Source organism: Cupressus sempervirens, chromosome 9 (genome assembly GCF_028749045.1).
Source record: "Cupressus sempervirens isolate cs-2001-9-10 chromosome 9, ASM2874904v1, whole genome shotgun sequence".
Classification (NCBI taxonomy): Eukaryota; Viridiplantae; Streptophyta; class Pinopsida; order Cupressales; family Cupressaceae; genus Cupressus; species Cupressus sempervirens.
Window position 1 is genome coordinate 622,014,201 of NC_143126.1, and position 17,858 is coordinate 622,032,058.

General features: G+C 38.2%; 1 protein-coding gene across 2 annotated transcripts in view; it reads right to left on the reverse strand.

Moving 5' to 3' along the window:
* The window catches only part of LOC149540242 (uncharacterized), a 133,199-nt gene that overhangs the window by 12,061 nt on the left and 103,280 nt on the right, over nt 1-17,858 (reverse strand). For both annotated transcript variants that reach the window (XM_089801386.1, XM_089801385.1), the window contains 2 exons: nt 17,204-17,803; nt 15,577-17,101 (listed from right to left, as the gene is read on the reverse strand). In XM_089801386.1, coding sequence (XP_089657512.1) covers nt 15,577-17,101; nt 17,204-17,803 — 2,125 coding nt within the window. The remainder of the gene's footprint in view (nt 1-15,576; nt 17,102-17,203; nt 17,804-17,858) is intronic.

Genomic DNA, 17,858 nt, shown 5'->3' on the forward strand with positions numbered 1-17,858 from the left:
GGGCACAAATTCTTCTAAGATACTGAGGAACTTGTCAGAGTGAGCTTTGGTAATGGGTTTGAAAGGATTTCTCTTCCTAGCCCCTTTGGTCCCATTTGCTTCTAGTTAATTACATACTTCACCCTTGAAGGTCATTTTACGACCTACCACAACTATCACTTTCAACTTCTAAACATGTTAAGGCATGGGTAAAAGATTAACATCCCCATTTTCTTGTTTCCACCTCTAGTCAACAACATTGCCCTTGGGGATAATCCTCATATCCACCAAGGGATCATATTTGTTCTTTATCACCATGTCTTTGCTCATCGCGCAAGTTTTGGAAGGTGTCACTTGGCTAAGGAAATCCCTAAAGTTCCCAAATCCTTCGTGGTTATTGAAGAGATTAGTGCTGATATTATCCATAAAGACTCCCCTTAGATCTTGGAATATCCTCCTTCCTCCAAGGCAATGTCTAAATCCTTTAAGAAGCATTGCCCCTCTTTGGAAGAAACCCTGCAATTTGAGTACCCCAAGAAGCATAAAAATGCCTTTGCCAAGTCTAACCCTATGAGTGCCCCCAAAAAGAGATAAAAGTTGTTGAAGAAATTATTGAAATTGATAAGAAAGAAGGGGATGGAAATTTAGAGAATGATGAGTGGGCAAGGTTACTAGAATCTAATAGGAAAAAGGTGAATTTTAGCACTGCAGAGAGTAGGTCTACGAGGTTGAGAAATGAAAAAGGTAAGAATTATAAGGAAGAAATCAAGGAGGAATGTCATGATTCCCAAAATGAGGAAAGGATTGAGGATACTAAAGTGGAAGAACCATCAAAGTAATCCAATAATAATGGCTTTGAAGATGAAGATTTTGATGTGGAAGCAGAAGAAATGGATGAAGAGATCCACTTTCCTTGGGAGGTAAAAATTTAAGTGGACTTATGAATTATAGTGGAAGATGGGGGGATTAAGGAGAATGATAATGTTGCAGATAATGTCATGGATAATTCTCTATCCTTAATCCAGATTAGGATGGAAGAGTTAAAGAATGAATCTTTTGAGACAATTTCTGAAATTAATGAGAAGATTGAGGCCATGGATAAAAAATTTATGTCAGTGGTTACTTGAATTGAATTGGGTGTGGTTGTGTCTTCCGTTTGCAAAGTCTAGAAAGAAATGATGTGAAGGTAATCTTTGGGTTCATCAATGGGAAAAGTAAACTTACAAAAGTTAGATAAATTGAGGAAGAGAACTACTAGGAGTTAAAGAGCTCCAAGAAGATTGAGAATTGGAAGGAAGAAATCAAGTATCTAACTAATGACTAGGAGAACATCAAATAGGGCTAATGTTTCCTTTTTGTTGTTTTGTATTTTTTTGGTCATTTCTATGTTCAATGTTGATTTCAGTCGTGTTAAAACTATTGAGCTCTTGATAATTTTGAGGCTCATCCTCTTGTTGGAATTCTTTAGAATAACTGGGAGGGGTGAATCAGTTATCCAAGGTCCATATGTACAAATAAAACTTTTCACAACTTAGTGAACCCATATCCATAAAAAGAATTTATCATGCATGCATCCATTAGATTATGCAATCACTTAAACTTGTAGGTTACTATCAAATTAACTTTATAAAAATGTAAGCATGAAACATAATAGATTCAATAACACATTTGACACAATGATTTAACATGAAAACCAATTTGGGAAAAACCACCAATAACATGCTGCTCATTCTCACTCTTCTGAAGTGATGCCCTGTGAAAGGCCAACCTTATTAAAGGCTACAATACACACTATTAAATGTGACCTAATTAAAGAATTTCAATCACCCTATTAGGAATGAGCCTTGTTCGAGGACTTTAAATCATTCACTTGGAATGGCACCCAGTTAAAGGATTTACGAATGACTGTTAGCTCAACATTAATCCAAAGGATTTATCCTAGACTAGTATAATGATTAGAAAGTAGTAGTAAGGCTTGATCTGATAACAACTTACAACTCCATTTGTAGATTATAGATCTCTAGTTTCAATCCTCTATTCTGCTTGGCTTTAACACACTTCAACTCTAGCAGCTTGTTCACCCTTCAAGCATCCATATCCTTAAGCCTTCTTTCTTTGCTTACCAATTATGCAGTCTCTTCTCTTAGGTCACTGAATCAAGCAATATCCTAGACTCCTTGTCTTCCTTAGGTTCTCGCATATGACAACCTTTTCTTCTAACCAACCATCTCTATATATGAAAAATTAAGATCTTTTGTCATTCATCCTCCATCATCCATGGGTTAGGTAGGATTAGGTAGGATTCAATGAATTTACCCTTCATTTCATTTCAACCCTTCTAGAAACTTCTCCTTCAATCTTCTTTGAATTTGCCTCAAAATAGTTTATCTTGAATTCTGTGCCACCAACTCATCAAGTTTATCTTCCATACAGTTCACACAATCCAAGAAATCAAACTTGTCGGCTTAGATTCATCAAATTCACAATCTTTCTCTTAATGATGACACTCGGCATTAACTTGCATCTGATGTTCAACACATATTGTGTTGCTCGATATCCTCTATCAAAACACTCAACATGAACTAAAGTTTACTGGTGCTCAGCATCAACTAAACTTTACTTGGCTTACACTATATCACTCGGCTTACACTGAAATTCACTTTGCTTGGCTCCAACTAATTTTTTGCTCAGCATACACTAACTTTTCTTGGCACCTATTGTGTAGATTGTTAAGTTTGGCAGACATACTTTGTTTAACTTGTTCTTTTTAACTTAATCAATGTATCCATCATTTGCAACCTTAAGTAGATTATCAATGCACTATAATATCACAGTCTTAACTGATCCTTGTATTTTTTTTCCATATCATAACTCAATCTTTCCTCTAGGTGCTATTGTTACCTCATTTGATCAAACCATCTTCATCAATCAAACAAATGATAGTACTCAAATCATCTAAGCAATTGTCTTACCAGCAAGTAGTAAGTTTGACATCAGTGACAAATCAATGATTGAAACATATAATCATACTTATATCAATCTGTTTTCAATACCTCTATACTATTATTTTTAGTAAACTTAACCATTGTTGGGGAAGGAAGACTTGGAATATGGTAAGTTCCTTAGTTTAGTGTTAGTTTTTAGTATGGTTTATTTAAGCTACTCGAAGAACATGGTTGGTTTTGATTAATTTTGTTATATGTGGTTGGGAAGGACTCTAATTGCTAGGGTTAGAGTGTACTGCTCTACTACTTGACTATAATGACCCAAAGCAGAAATGATTGAAGATCATTGTTGCTATTTGGATTTAAGACCCTATTCCTACCTTTTGGAATCAAAACTTAAGTATTTTTTATCTCATTCTAAATATGAAATAAATTTGAAAAACTATTTTACTCTACATACTGTCTAATTTATATTTTAAAATACTATTAGATCTTAAACAAATAATAATTGAGATACATGCCAATAACGAAATAGCCTTCAAATTGCACCATTGACTAAATTTCAAAAAAACGAAAATACAATGAAAATTTTTAAAATTTTGAACATTTGATCTTCATGGTTGTTGGTGTAAATAAGTATTTACTTATTACACTTACTTAAGTTTACTTAGGTTAATGCATTATTTATTTATTTTGCATTATTTTATTTGTGAGACACTTAGGAGTTTGTGCACTCTTGTGAGTTGTCTTGATGACATCATAGGGGTCCACACCTCTTTTAAGCACATGTTATCTACAACATAGGAATCTTCTACACACATATGACACTTTGTCATTCTTATCCATTCATCTAAAATGTTGGATAAGGTGCCTAGTTGTCTTATCTCCTAGTTGTTTCTAGAGACATTCTAGGTGCTTTCTAAGAGGCCTTTATATATAGGCACTCCTAGTGTGTTGAGCATCACATTCTGAACATAGCAATGTATTCAGACATACTCTAATTAATTGATCATATCCATCTTTGGTCTACTGTGTGCTTGTGTTTGAGTTCTTAGTTCCTAGGTGAATTTTGCCCTTAGGCAAATTCTTACATGGTATCAGAGCAACTTGGAGACTTTCTCATCACATAGCCATTTCGAGACCACACTTGCTTCATCACCTCAGCCCAAATCTAGAGTGCTACAAAAATTGGGAATGTCTAGAGCTAGATCTGACCTTGCCATTGCATCCAAAATGTTGATTCAGTGAAAATTGGCTACAAAGCTGCCTACCCAAGGCCAAAGTCGATTGTGAGGCAATTTTTTTGTAAATCGGCACCCAAAGGATTGATTTGTAGAATTGGTATGATCATTTTATATTTGTACATTTAATTTTTAGATCTACATTTTTTTTCATCTACATCTCTGCTATTTTTTTGGATCTACATTATTTTTCAGAACTTTTTTGGCCATAGAGCCATAGGAGAGATTTTTTGCAGGTGAAGAATAAAGCTTGTTAGTGCAAATCTGATATTTGCATCACATTCAGAAGGTCCAAAAACCCCCAGATCAGATTTTGTTTCATCCAAATCGAACATCTGAGGCAAAATCTAGAGCCATTTGTTTTTTGGAGGTGCGGTGGCGATTCAGAAAAAATAACAACAGCAGCAATTTTTAAACATCGATATCTTCCTCATACGAACTCCTTTTTGCGAGCAATTTTTTTTTGTTTTGGGGTAGGATTTTGTGATTTACACATTGGTGCAGGTGGTTTGAGATCTCTATTTCTGAATTTTTCCCAACTCAAAAATCTTGAATTTCGCCACTTAAAATGCTTGGTACGGGATCATCTGGACTCCAAATTAGGTTCCATTTTTTTGAAAGTGCATTTTTTTTGTCTACTTCCAGATCTACAATCACATTATAGGTTTTATAGATATAAATACTACTTTCAAAAATAGGCCCTAAATTGGCAAATGGCTATTAAGTGCTCAAATCATTCATTAGGGGGGGGGTTTCTTTGATTGTCCTTGATATTTTGGAGGTTTCATTGATTAAACTCATGGAGTCTTGTTAGATTTGTCAGTTTGGTATTAGACCACAATTGACAACAAGAAACTATTACAAATGGAGGACTTTGATAATTGACCATCTAAAAGAACATCCAGGATTGCTTCCTTATCTCTATTCAATGCCACCACATTTTGATTGGACATATATTATCAAGCTTAATCAATTTTTATGTAAAAGTATGAGTAGGGAATCTTTTGGTCCTTTTAGATTGGCACATTTTCCTTGTGATATTTGGTGGTCTATTTGGGAAGCATATGGAGATCCATTTGATCCTCCATCTCCAATGGACTTTCTACATCCTGTCACTCCAGCTATGGTTTCTTTCTCTTCAAATGAGATCACACCTCCAGTTCCTATTGCTCCTATTGATCCTATTACAGCCACAAATGCTTCAGAATCAGTGCAACAGGATACTTTATGTCTTCCTACTCTACCTTCATGTGAAAACTTCCTTTCAGACATTGCACAGTTGTTCAAGGAGTCTCACATTGAAGATGTGGGAGACATTCTTGATGACATTCGTCTTCTTTTTGAGGCGGATATTCCATCATTTGCGCTGCGACAGATTCATGTACTTCAGCACCGCAGGGTACTCATGGCCTTCTAGGTGATGATTTCTTACCAAACATTTCAGTTCTATTCTTGGAGTCACACATAGTAGATATGGAAGACTTATGATGATTTCTCGCTTCTCTTTGCTGAGAACTCTTCTACAGTTGTTGCGAGGGCACACTCTGACCCTCAACTCCATGCTCTACATGATCAATCCTTCTAGATTGGCGCGATTGTGGATTCTTCTTTACAGCATCTGCAGGAGGTCTCTCCATTAGTTGAGAAGACTATTGGTTTCCTGAGACAAGTTCTACCTCCTTCCTTGTTCGATATGCTCTTCTCTTCAGTAGTTTTGGAGGAAGCCATCATCAGTATCGACACAGGGACTTTTGAACAAGTTTCAGAGATACCAGTCATCATAGAGATTCCTTCTCCATCCAGGGGACGCATCCCATAGGTACCCTTGCCTTTGTTTCTTCCAAAGGGGTGAAACATCATATAGAGGTCATGGATCAGCTTCTACATAGGAGCATTCTTCACTGATCGGCACACTACTTTTAAGGGGGGGAGACTACCTCATCTCCTTCTTCTCCTTTTTGGGGGGGGGGGACTTTTTCCTCATAAGAGGTTTTGTCCTTCTCCATTCTTTCTTGTATATACATGGATGTATGTCATAATGGGGGGTCTTGATTACTCCATCCATCGATGCATCCTTACTTATCTCTCTTTTTAGGGGAGGGTTTTTTCCATGAGGTTTTCCCTCTTTCCCCACTTTATGAGAGATTGCATCTTCATTATGCACATGGGTACCTAACATGGCCTAGTAGCCAGGACCCATTATGCATCTTCATCCTAGTTTGTAAGCTTAAGGGCATTCTCCTAAGTTGCACTTAAGAGGGGGTGTTGGTGTAAATAAGTATTTACTTATTACACTTACTTAAATTTACTTAGGTTAATGCATTATTTATTTATTTTGCATTATTTTATTTGTGAGACACTTAGGAGTTTGTGCACTCTTGTGAGTTGTCTTGATGACATCACAGGGGTCCACGCCTCTTTTAAGCACATGTTGTCTACAACACAGAAATCTTCTACACACATATGACACTTTGTCATTCTTATCCATTCATCTAGAATGTTGGATTAGGTGCTTAGTTCTCTTATCTCCTGGTTGTTTCTAGAGATATTCTAGGTGCTTCCTAAGAGGTCTTTATCTATAAGCACTCCTAGTGTGTTGAACATCACATTTTGAACAGAGCAATGTATTCGAACATACTCTGATTAATTAATCATATCCATCTTTGGTCTACTGTGTGCTTGTGTTTGAGTTCTTAGTTCTTGGGTGAGTTTTTCCCTTAGGCAAATTCTTACATGGTATCAGAGCAACTTGGAGACTTTCTCATCACATAGCCATTTCGAGACCACACTGGCTTCATCACCTCAGTCTGAATCTAGAGTGTTGCAAAAATTGAGAATGTTTAGAGCTAGATCTAACCTCGCCATTGCATCTGAAATGTTGATTCAGTGAAAATTGGCTACAAAGCTACCTACCCGAGGCCAAAGTCGATTGTGAGGCAATTTTTTTGTAAATCGGCACCCGAAGGACTGATTTGCAAAATTGGTATGATCATTTTAGATCTATAAATTTAATTTTCAGATCTACATTTTTTTTCATATGCATCTCTGCTATTTTTCGGATCTGCATTATTTTTCGGAACTTTTTTGGCGATAGGGCCATAGGAGAGATTTTTTACAGGTGAAGATTAAAGCTTGTTGGTGCAAATCTGATATTTGCATCACATTCAGAAGGTCCAAAAACACCCAGATCAGATTTTGTTTCATCCAAATCGGACATTTGAGGCAAAATCTAGAGCCATTTGTTTTTTGGAGGCGCGATGGCAATTCAAAAAAAATAACAGCAGTAGCAATTTTCAAACAACGATATCTTCCTCATACGAACTCCTTTTTGCGAGCAATTTTTTTTGTTTTGGGGTAGGATTTGGTGATTTACACATTGGTGCAGGTGGTTTGAGATCTCTATTTCTGAATTTTTCTGCAACTCAAGAATCTTGAATTTTTCCACTTAAAATGCTTGGTAGGGGCTCATTTGGACTCCAAATCAGGTTCCATTTTTCTTTTAAGTTCATATTTTTTTGTCTACTTTCTAGATCTACAATCACATTATAGGTTTTGTAGATAGAAATACTACTTTCAAAAATAGGCCTTAAATTGGCAAGTGGCTATTAAGTGCTCAAATCATTCATTAGGGGGGGGGGGGGGGGTGGGTTTCTTTGATTGTCCTTGATATTTTCGAGGTTTCATTGATTGATCTCATGGAGTCTTGTCAGATTTGTTAGTTTGGTATTAGACCACAATTGACAACAAGGAACTATTACAAATGGAAGGCTTTGATAATTGACCATCTAAGAGAACATCCAAGATTGCTTCATTATCTCTATTCAATGCCACCACATTTTGATTGGACATATATTATCAAGCTTAATCAATTTTTACGTAAAAGTATGAGTAGGGAATCTTTTGGTCCTCTTAGATTGGCACATTTTCTTTGTGATATTTGGTGGTCTATTTGGGAAGCATATGGAAATCCATGTGATCCTCCATCTCTAGTGGACTTTCTACATCCTGTCACTCCAGCTATGGTTTCTTCCTCTTTAGATGAGATCACACCTCCAGTTCCTGTTGCTCCTACTAATCCTATTATAGCCACAAATGCTTCAGAATCATTGCAACAGGATATTTTATGTCTTCCTACTCTACCTTCATGTGAAAACTTCCTTTCAGACATTGCACAGTTGTTCATGGAGTCTTACATTGAAGATGTGGGAGACATTCTTGATGACATTCGTCTTCTTTTTGAGGTGGATATTCCATCCTTTGCCGCTGTGACAAATTCATGTACTTCAGCACTGCAGGGTACTCATGATCTTCTAGGTGATGATTTCTTGCCAGACATTTTAGTTCTATTCTTGGAGTCACACACAATAGATATGGGAGACTTTTATGATGATTTCTCACTTCTCTTTGCTGAGGAGTCTTCTATAGTTGTTGCAAGGGCCCACTCTGACCCTCAATTCCATGCTCTACATGATCAATCCTTCCAGATTGGCGTGATTGTGGATTCTTCTTTACAGCATCTGTAGGAGGTCTCTTCATTAGTTGAGAAGACTGTTGGTTTCTTGAGACAGGTTCTACCTCCTTCCTTGCTCGATCTGCTCTTCTCTTCAGTAGTTTTGGAGGAAGCCATCATCAGTATCGACACAGGGACTTTTGAACAAGTTTCAGAGATACCAGTCATCATAGAGATTCCTTCTCCATCCAGGGGATGCATCTTACAGGTACCCTTGCCTTTGTTTCTTCCAAAGGGGTGGAACATCATACAAAGGTCATGGATCAGCTTCTACATAAGAGCATTCTTCACTAATCGGCACACTACTTTTAAGGGGGGGAGACTACCTCGTCTCCTTCTCCTTTTTGGCGGGGGGTTGGGGGGACGTTTTCCTCATAGGAGGTTTTGTCCTTCTCCATTCTTTCTTGTATATACATGGATGTATGTCGTAATGGGGGGGTCTTGATTACTCCATCCATCAATGCATCCTTACTTATCTCCCTTTTTGGGGAAGGGTTTTTCCCATGACGTTTTCCCTCTTTCCCCACTTTATGAGAGATTGCATCTTCATTATGTACATGGGTACCTAACATGGCCTAGTAGCCAAGACCCATTATGCATCTTCATCCTAGTTTGTAAACTTAAGGGCATTCTCCTAAGTTGCACTTAAGGGGGGGTGTTGGTGTAAATAAGTATTTACTTATTACACTTACTTAAATTTACTTAGGTTAATGCATTATTTATTTATTTTGCATTATTTTATTTGTGAGACACTTAGGAGTTTGTACACCACTCCTGTGAGTTGTCTTGATGACATCACAGGGGTCCGCACCTCTTTTAAGCACATGTTGTCTACAACACAGGAATCTTCTACACACATATGACACTTTGTCATTCTTATCCATTCATTTAGAGTGTTGGATAACGTGCTTAGTTGTCTTATCTCTTGATTGTTTCTAGAGACATTCTAGGTGCTTCCTAAGAGGCCTTTATATATAGGCACTCCTAGTGTGTTGAACATCACATTCTGAATAGAGCACTGTATTCAGACATACTCTGATTAATTGATCATATCCATCTTTGGTCTACTGTGTGCTTGTGTTTGAGTTCTTAGTTCTTGGGTGAATTTTGCCCTTAGGAAAATTCTTACAATGGTCTTTTTGGTAAACAGATTTCTTCTTCTTCTTCTTCTCTTTTTATGTGCCCAAACTTATAACGAAGAACAACTTTACACAACAGTTGGGAAACCATTTCTAAGAATATCTAGTTTCCCTTTGAATTGAGGTACAGTTCCCTATGTGAATGATGTTCAAGGAATTATGTTTTATTCCTAAGAATAATGTGGGGTATGCTTTTAACCCGAGAGTAGAAGAGGCAAACCGAATTAAGCCTAACTAGAACTTAACTCAGGCAAGAAATATTTCTAAATACTGAAACAGATTCATGTATCCACACCACTTATGAATCCACAAATCTATTCACATAAGACTAGAACAAATTGAAATTCAAATCTAGACTAAGACTGATAAGTCAAGAAAAACTAACAAAATCCTTTCGTCAAATGAATTATAACAATGCTTATTACATTCATTCGAATTTTGAAAAACAAGGGAAATGAATCTCTGTTCTTCCCTAGTTCTCTGCAAAACAGATTGGAAATACTAACTAATCACCACACCTACTGGAGCGAAAAATAATTGAAATAAAATACCATTCAATTGGCTCTGCAACAAATAGTACTTCACACCAAAATTTGCCAACCTTTGATTAATCCTTGAATTTCATACACATAGGATTTGAGAGATGACCGTTACAATAGGAATATTAATCGGTTCATCTTCTCTAGATGACAAATGGCAAGCTACCAATTTATCATATCAAAATATTAACAAAGATTTCAAAATTTACAACAGAAAATGAAAAGGGGGAATCCGAATCACTTGGACTTCTACCCCTTTTCAGTTTTCGTCCTATATGCTCTAGCAGCCACCATGATGGGAATCAGTTCTTCATGATTGGATACCTGTACATTGGTCAATCTCAAAAGCCATCTTGAATGTTCCAAAGCTAGTTCTTTTACTTCTTTCAGCTGACTTGTCATCACTTCAATGGCCACGTGCATGCATCCACCAAGTGCTTGCAGTTCTGTCACTCTCTTTTGACTGCCTGAAGCTATCCCAGACAAATTACTCAAATATGTAGAGAAATTAGTTTTCATCACTTCTACATTAATCAAGGTTTCCCTTGCCCACTGGTTTTTGGCTTAGTGTACAATCCTCGCATGAGCTCAAATGCTCTGTCTTGGGTCTTTTTCGCTTTGTCCCCTGTTTGGTTGAGTCCCTTCTCAGCTTCTTGAATCATTTCCAGCTTGAATTGCATACTCTAGAGCCATTCATTCAGGGGCTCATTTCCTTTCTTCAGAATCTTTGCTTCAACTGCATCCTTTGCTTTCATCTGAATAACCATCTCCAAGAGAGAAATGCAATCTATACATCTCGCCCTTTCTCTAGCCAAGATACTACTGTTAGACGTAATATTATCCTTTTCAGTTTCTAGTCGAAGGATAATATTTCCAATTTGGTCGATTAGGGAAACTCCATCTGCATTGAGTTTCTCGATCCATTCCCTTCCAATCTTACCAAAATGCCTATCTTTCTGGAGTTGCAATATGAAAGCCTGTACCTCTTCTGCTGAAGGATTCTCAATGGCAGGCACACCGGTGATAGTTGCCAATGGAACAACTAATTGCCTGATAAACCTTCTTAGCTCTTCTATTTCATCTTTCATTCTAATCTTTAACAACTTGAGATTCTCCAGTTGTTCTTCTATCACCTCATTACCCGATTTCCATAGGCCTACCTTTGTATCATGTCGAGCCTCTCCAAGATCAATTGAATGCAGAGTAAAGTCCTTTGGCATCATATCTTCAATTCTCCCTGCCTTGTTTGGTTTTGCAACTTCCATAGTTAAGTGCCCTGTTTCTGGATCTTGTCCCAATATTGACAAGGTCTTATGCTTTTTAGCTTTCACCATAGCAGAGCCTAAGCGCACCACTTGAGATACAACATCCTTTGAGGAAACACTTTCATCTTTTCTTTTCCTCTTCTTCTCCAAAGTATCCTCAAGCCAAGACTCTATACTAATCACTTTGGAGGCTATTCCAAGTGATTCAATGCTGAACATTTTCTTCTTTACTAGAGTCGCCGCCACTGTAGTTGCAGAAAAGAGGTTCTTCAGATCTTGAGAAAGAAGCCGAGATGAACCTGGAGCTTTCTCTTCTTCTTGAGTTTTCTTTGCAACTTCATCAGACTCAATGGATTCACTACTACTACTCTGATCATCTCCAATCTCTACTATTTGAATAGGAGAAACAGTGGGCTTTAGAATAGGAGCACTTACAGAAGGAATAGGGCTATGATGAGGGGATAAGACGGGGGTGCCATTAGGAGATGGAGTTGGAGAAGGCTGAAGGGACGAGGGTAGTGTGGCATGTGGGGATGAGACTAGAGCAGGAGCCCCATCTTTCTGCTCTTCAGTTCCTTTTTCAGCTTTAGCTTGAGCTCTAATGACTGGTAGTGATCCGCCTTGATAGGTTGGGGCTATTGGAACATTCTTTTTCAGGGGTTGATCATCTCCTCCTACAGATTGGGCTAGTCCTTGAGTAGCTATGGCAGTAGCACTGGGTGTGGCACTTTGAGATGAAGCAAGAGTAGCTGCAAATGGAGAAGCCTGAGTAGTTCTGCTCTTGCTCTGGCTTTTCTTAGTTGTCCACTCAACCCACTTCCCAGTTCTTTTGATAATTCTTGCCATCATGACATCGAAGTTTTCTTCTATGCCAACATATGGTTCAGAACTAATGGGATTATTCCTCAACCTAGTCAAATATGTATTACTGTACATATTCTAACCATCATCTTCCAATCCTTCCACATCTAAATTTATACCATATGTCTTTACCTGATCAATTGTGAATCTAGCAAAGGCACGATCTCGACTCTCCAGTTCATTCTTACAATCTACCCAATAATCCTCCATGGTTGTCACATGTTTGATTACGCTTCCAATTTGGAGCACATCTCTAGCATATCCATTAGGATCAAACTGGGGCCTTACTACTTCATACTCTTCCAATTTGTATTTACTCTCAAATGCTTTGAGTATATTCTTTGCATCTGATCTAGTTTCACAACTGTATGCTCCAACTTTTATAGGGAATTCATACCCTTTCTTCTTCAAGCTAGTGCTCAACACGTTCACCTAGAGTGCTTGCCTCACTATCTCCACGAGCACGATCATATCATCTGGATATCTGGGCAACTTCAGTGGAAATCCATCAAACGCTGCAAGACGCAAATAAGAAAAGGATGAGAACTGAATGAAATAACTGCCAAATTGACCGATGGTCGCTATCGCTTCCAGGTTGAATCTCTGCTCTAGACAGCCTTGGAGCTCCCTGCGAATTCTCATGGTGAATGCATCATTTACCCGAATATATTTCGCAACTATTTTGTAATTGCAAGCATGGATAAAACTCGTAACTTTTTACATTATCAGGAAAATTCTTAATTCTAGGGAGTCCTGGCCACAATTGGAGAGAAGCCAACATGTATATCAAGAAAGAGGACATATAAAATGAATTATAAAACTGAGAGCCCTAGAAAGATGCTCACTGACCTCATACGCCCAGTCAATATACTGTGTATCTGAGAAAATGACTTGCACCAAAAAGAAGTACTGCTCTACAAAATTAAAAGCTTCTACCTCACCTTTGAGTCAATGCAACAGAACCAAAATGTCAACAATTTATGGTTTGAGGTCTGAGTCGAAAAGAGTTTTAGGGACTTTACTCTTAGCTCCCCATTGGCTTTTGAAACCAATATTGCATGATCTCCTTCCTCCAGACCATCTTCTTTAGAGAGAACTCAGACATAGCTCCTCCCATCGTCAAATCAGAGAATTCCTCCCGTTCTAGAATCCGCAAGCAATTCACTATCACTTGATGATCAGTCGAGATCAACACCGTTTGATCAGGCAATAGAATTTTCTTGGTATCCAGGTTGTAATGATTGATGCATTCTAAAATCAACTTCAGGGCCTATACTGCTACAGGGAAACTGCTTCCCCGAAGTTTCTCCGTTATGGGATGAATTGGCTCTGCTCTCAATCTCCTTTGAAAATCTTGCATATCGTAGAAATGGAGTGAAGTATCTGTGATAGTCGACCATGCCAACTTAATTCCACCCAATCCATTGAAACCTGTGAATCTTGTTGTCATTTTGTTTGATGTATGATGGCAAAAATTCAAACTATTGCAAATGATACAAGAAGCAAACTTTGTAACTTTGAAAATTACTTGAAAGCACTATCCAGTGTAACAGTACAACAGCAAAATGGTAGTTTGAAAATCTGTTACTTCCCTCTTTATAAAATAACCCTAGATTTGCCCGTTGAATTTCATAAATCGCACCACACAAGCGAAATTAAGGGTAGATCCATTGGATTGGTGGATGTAAAGGTTCTAACGAATTTATCTTAGTCTTTTCATTGTTTCCGTTGGCTCAACGGTAATTTTCATTAATTACTGGTTTACTTTCCATTTCATCCCTCTTTCAGAAAAACAAGAACAGAGAACTTCCTACGGCAAAATCCCCTTAACTCAATTCTGCTTGCAAAAACCTTATCAATTCACTGATTGGCTTCTATTTACTTGCCCAAAATAATCTGCAATCAATTCACATACTTACCATGCTTGCAGGAATGATTTTTTACCAAATGCGGAAAATGGCCTTCAAGGGTAGAAAACCTGCAATGGAGAAACCGATTTCCGATTCTTTGCCCCTGTCTTTCTTTTATTTCTTTGCTATGACCCCTTTTATCTAAAGCCTTCAGAAAACATAAAAGTAGCTTCGCCAATGAAGAGTGTGACCCACTAAGTCATTTTATCCTTTTATTTAGGCCTTTGCAAAAAACTTACTTCTTGGTTCGAAGCCCACCAAAGGAGAAACTACTCCTAAGTTTTCCGCTGATACTTATCTCGCTCATCCCAATGTCCGCCAATGCCATCGTTTTACTTCCTCTGCCCTATCCATTTTAATTTAAGCCTTCAAGAAAACATAAAATCGACTTCGCAAGTGAGAGGCGAGGCCCACTGGCGCTCCTTATTCCTTTACATACACCTTTTCGGAAAACTGATTTCAAACTTCGGAACCCGCCCCGAAGAAGCTCTTTCTTGATTTTCCGCCGATCACTATTTTGGTCGTTTCTCGGACTTTAAAATGATTCTCACTGTGAAATCATGACATCATTTGAATGATCTTTTCATAACATGATTCGTTTTACTTCAATAAACCTTACAAATAGCATTTGCCAGCCTTTGTGGAAATTAACCTTCGAAGGTGCGAAAACCTGCCAAGGAGAAGCTGGAACTTGATTTTTCGCTGGTTCAATTTTCTTTATCTCCAGATCAAATAGGCTGCAAGAAAATCAAATGATGTAGCACAATTCGAGAATCTCCATCGAGTATGGCTCTAAACTACCCATAAGACTCGACAATCAAGAAATACCCAGAAGGGAAAAGATGAAAACCCGATGGAGAAACTCAATTTCTAAAGAGGAAGGACATATGACTAGACCTTGACAAAACATGACCTTAGTTCACTTTCCGCTTTGCAAAATTTGTATATGGTGAAAAGTGGGGCAACATGTCTATATATTTTGTGATAAAAAACAACAAAAATTTTGAAAAAATTTCATTATGTTTCCGTGAAGTGAAAAAGAATCATGCTTAACTTTTTTTTGATTTTTGATACATTTTTTAGCCAGCACCTAACAGCACTTTACAAATTTATAAATAAACATGTTAATAATATACTAACTATTTTTTGGGTTGTCTGAAACATATAGAGTTAGTACGAAACCTTACCGTAGATGGCACTCGCCCTCTGAATAATAACTTTCTCAAGAGAGTCAGCATTGGTAGCTTGCTCCTGCCTTACGCTTCCACGGTACAATTCACTCGGCGCCATGATAAAATAATACACCACCTCTCTACAGAAATACCGCTGCACTCGCACTGCCTTGTTCTGTATCCACTTCAACACCTTCATTTCCGCTGGCATAACCACATCATCTATGTTTCGGAATATCTCGCCCTGCTGGTAAGCTGAACAAAATTCAATATCGTCATATTCATAGCAGTGAGAGTTATTAAAGAACTCCTTCGACTGCCAGCTCAGTTTGATTTCCTTTAGTGCCTTGCATCCATCCATCCTTGGAAGTCCTTTCATATTGTCGTTGAAGAGTAGATGAAATACCTCTAATTTGTGGCATCCCCCGATATCGGGAGGAGCTCCGACCCTCTGGCAATTACACAAACATAATTTCTCCAACCTCCACAGTGATGAGAAATCGGGGAAGCTTTCTAAGTTTTTCAATGTGGAAAAGCAAACATACTCCAACATTTCACAGCAAGCAACATCAGGGGGTTCAATTATATCACAGTTGTGGAGTTTGAGCACGGTCAGATTTGAAAAACGTCTCAAAGTGGGAACATCCATCGATACCACGATATTCCATATCATGGGAACGTGTTTCATTCCATCACAACACTCTGACTGCCTCGGAGCCCCAACAACATCTTCTGATGAAATGCATAGCTTTACGATCTCTACAGCATCATCTGAATATTCCAACACTTGATCACATCTGTTGAGAACAATTTTAGATATTCTATTACAGCCATCGATCAGCGGTATGTGAGCCATCTGCCAGCAATTCTCCAAGACGATACTTTGAAGCTTTGTGCATTCTCTACAGTCCAGTTGGCCGATCACTTCACCACACGCTTTAAACGTCGCTTTCTTCAATTTTGGCAAACCATTTAATATTGGAAATTCCCAGAGGGATGGACAGCGAACATAAATTTCAGTCAGAAAAACACAACCAGTAAGGTCACCAAGCTCAGTGGGGCCGCCCGTGTTTACCTCAAGATATTGTAAGGCAGTGAGGCTGTTTAAATTCAACACTCTTAATTTTGGTAAGCTCACTATCTGAAGCCACGCCAGGCATTGCAAATTTTCCATTCCTTGAAGCACTTCAAGACATTGGCAATTGTATAAAGTTAGACTCTTTATATTTTTCATGGAGCTCAATATGAGGTTGTTCATATCGCTGCGCGAAACCTGAAGAGACCATAGATTTTTACTATCCCCGATCTCAGACAAATCTTGATGGTGCCAATGCTCTAGCTTTGCCAATTCAAACCCTTCTTCGTCTTCATTCAACATTAACCCTTCTTTAGCTTCTGAAGTAATCCCATGATCTCCGTTACACCACAACCATTTTTTACTCCTCCTTGCTTTGCTTTGAGCGAACTCCACAAACAGATCATGTATGCGAATTTCAGGCTCAATTTCTTCAATAAAAGCCCTCTGCCACAGATCTTCAACCTGGCCCAAAGACAATAAATCAATTACTCAAAAAAAAATTTAAAAAATTGAAAATTTATCTATCACAAACTAAGCAAGTGTACCAGTAAGTGTTCAACTCACAGTTTTCTCAACGAAGTCGATCTCTTCCTTGCAATTTATTGCAAGCCACTCAGCAACTTTGCTCGGAGGTAAATTAGGCGGCAAATATGCAGTGAGAAGCATAAATATGGTCTGGTATTTGCTATCCAAATTGTCAAATACATTTCTAATCAGCACAGTAAACATGTCATCCATACCAGCATCGGATCCGACGACCAAGCCATCTAACTCAGGAACCCATTTGGACAAATGAGAACCATACTTACTGAAGAGATGTCGGCCAAGAGTTTTTAAGGCTAACGGATGAAATGTGTGACTAAAACTGAACAAACATTTGTTTGCACACTTCAAAGCGAAACCTTTGTCCTCTGCCGCCAATGCTGAATCCGCTAGTGAGGTCCTTTCCAACAAGATGGCTATCGCCTCCTCCTCTTGAAGCGTTGGCACGCTCATGCATGACTTCTGACCAATGAAATCCTTAAGGAAATCATAGCAGCGTGAGCTCAAAAGTACCCAACTATTTTCACCCCAGTCTCCTTGTAGAAAATCATTGACGTCGTCTATGCTTTCTTCGGTTTGGATATTGTCCAGGACCAACAACACTCTTTGGCCTTGCAAACTCTGCTAGAAAATGCATAATAAATACACACTTCGTACACGAGTCTATATCGAGCAT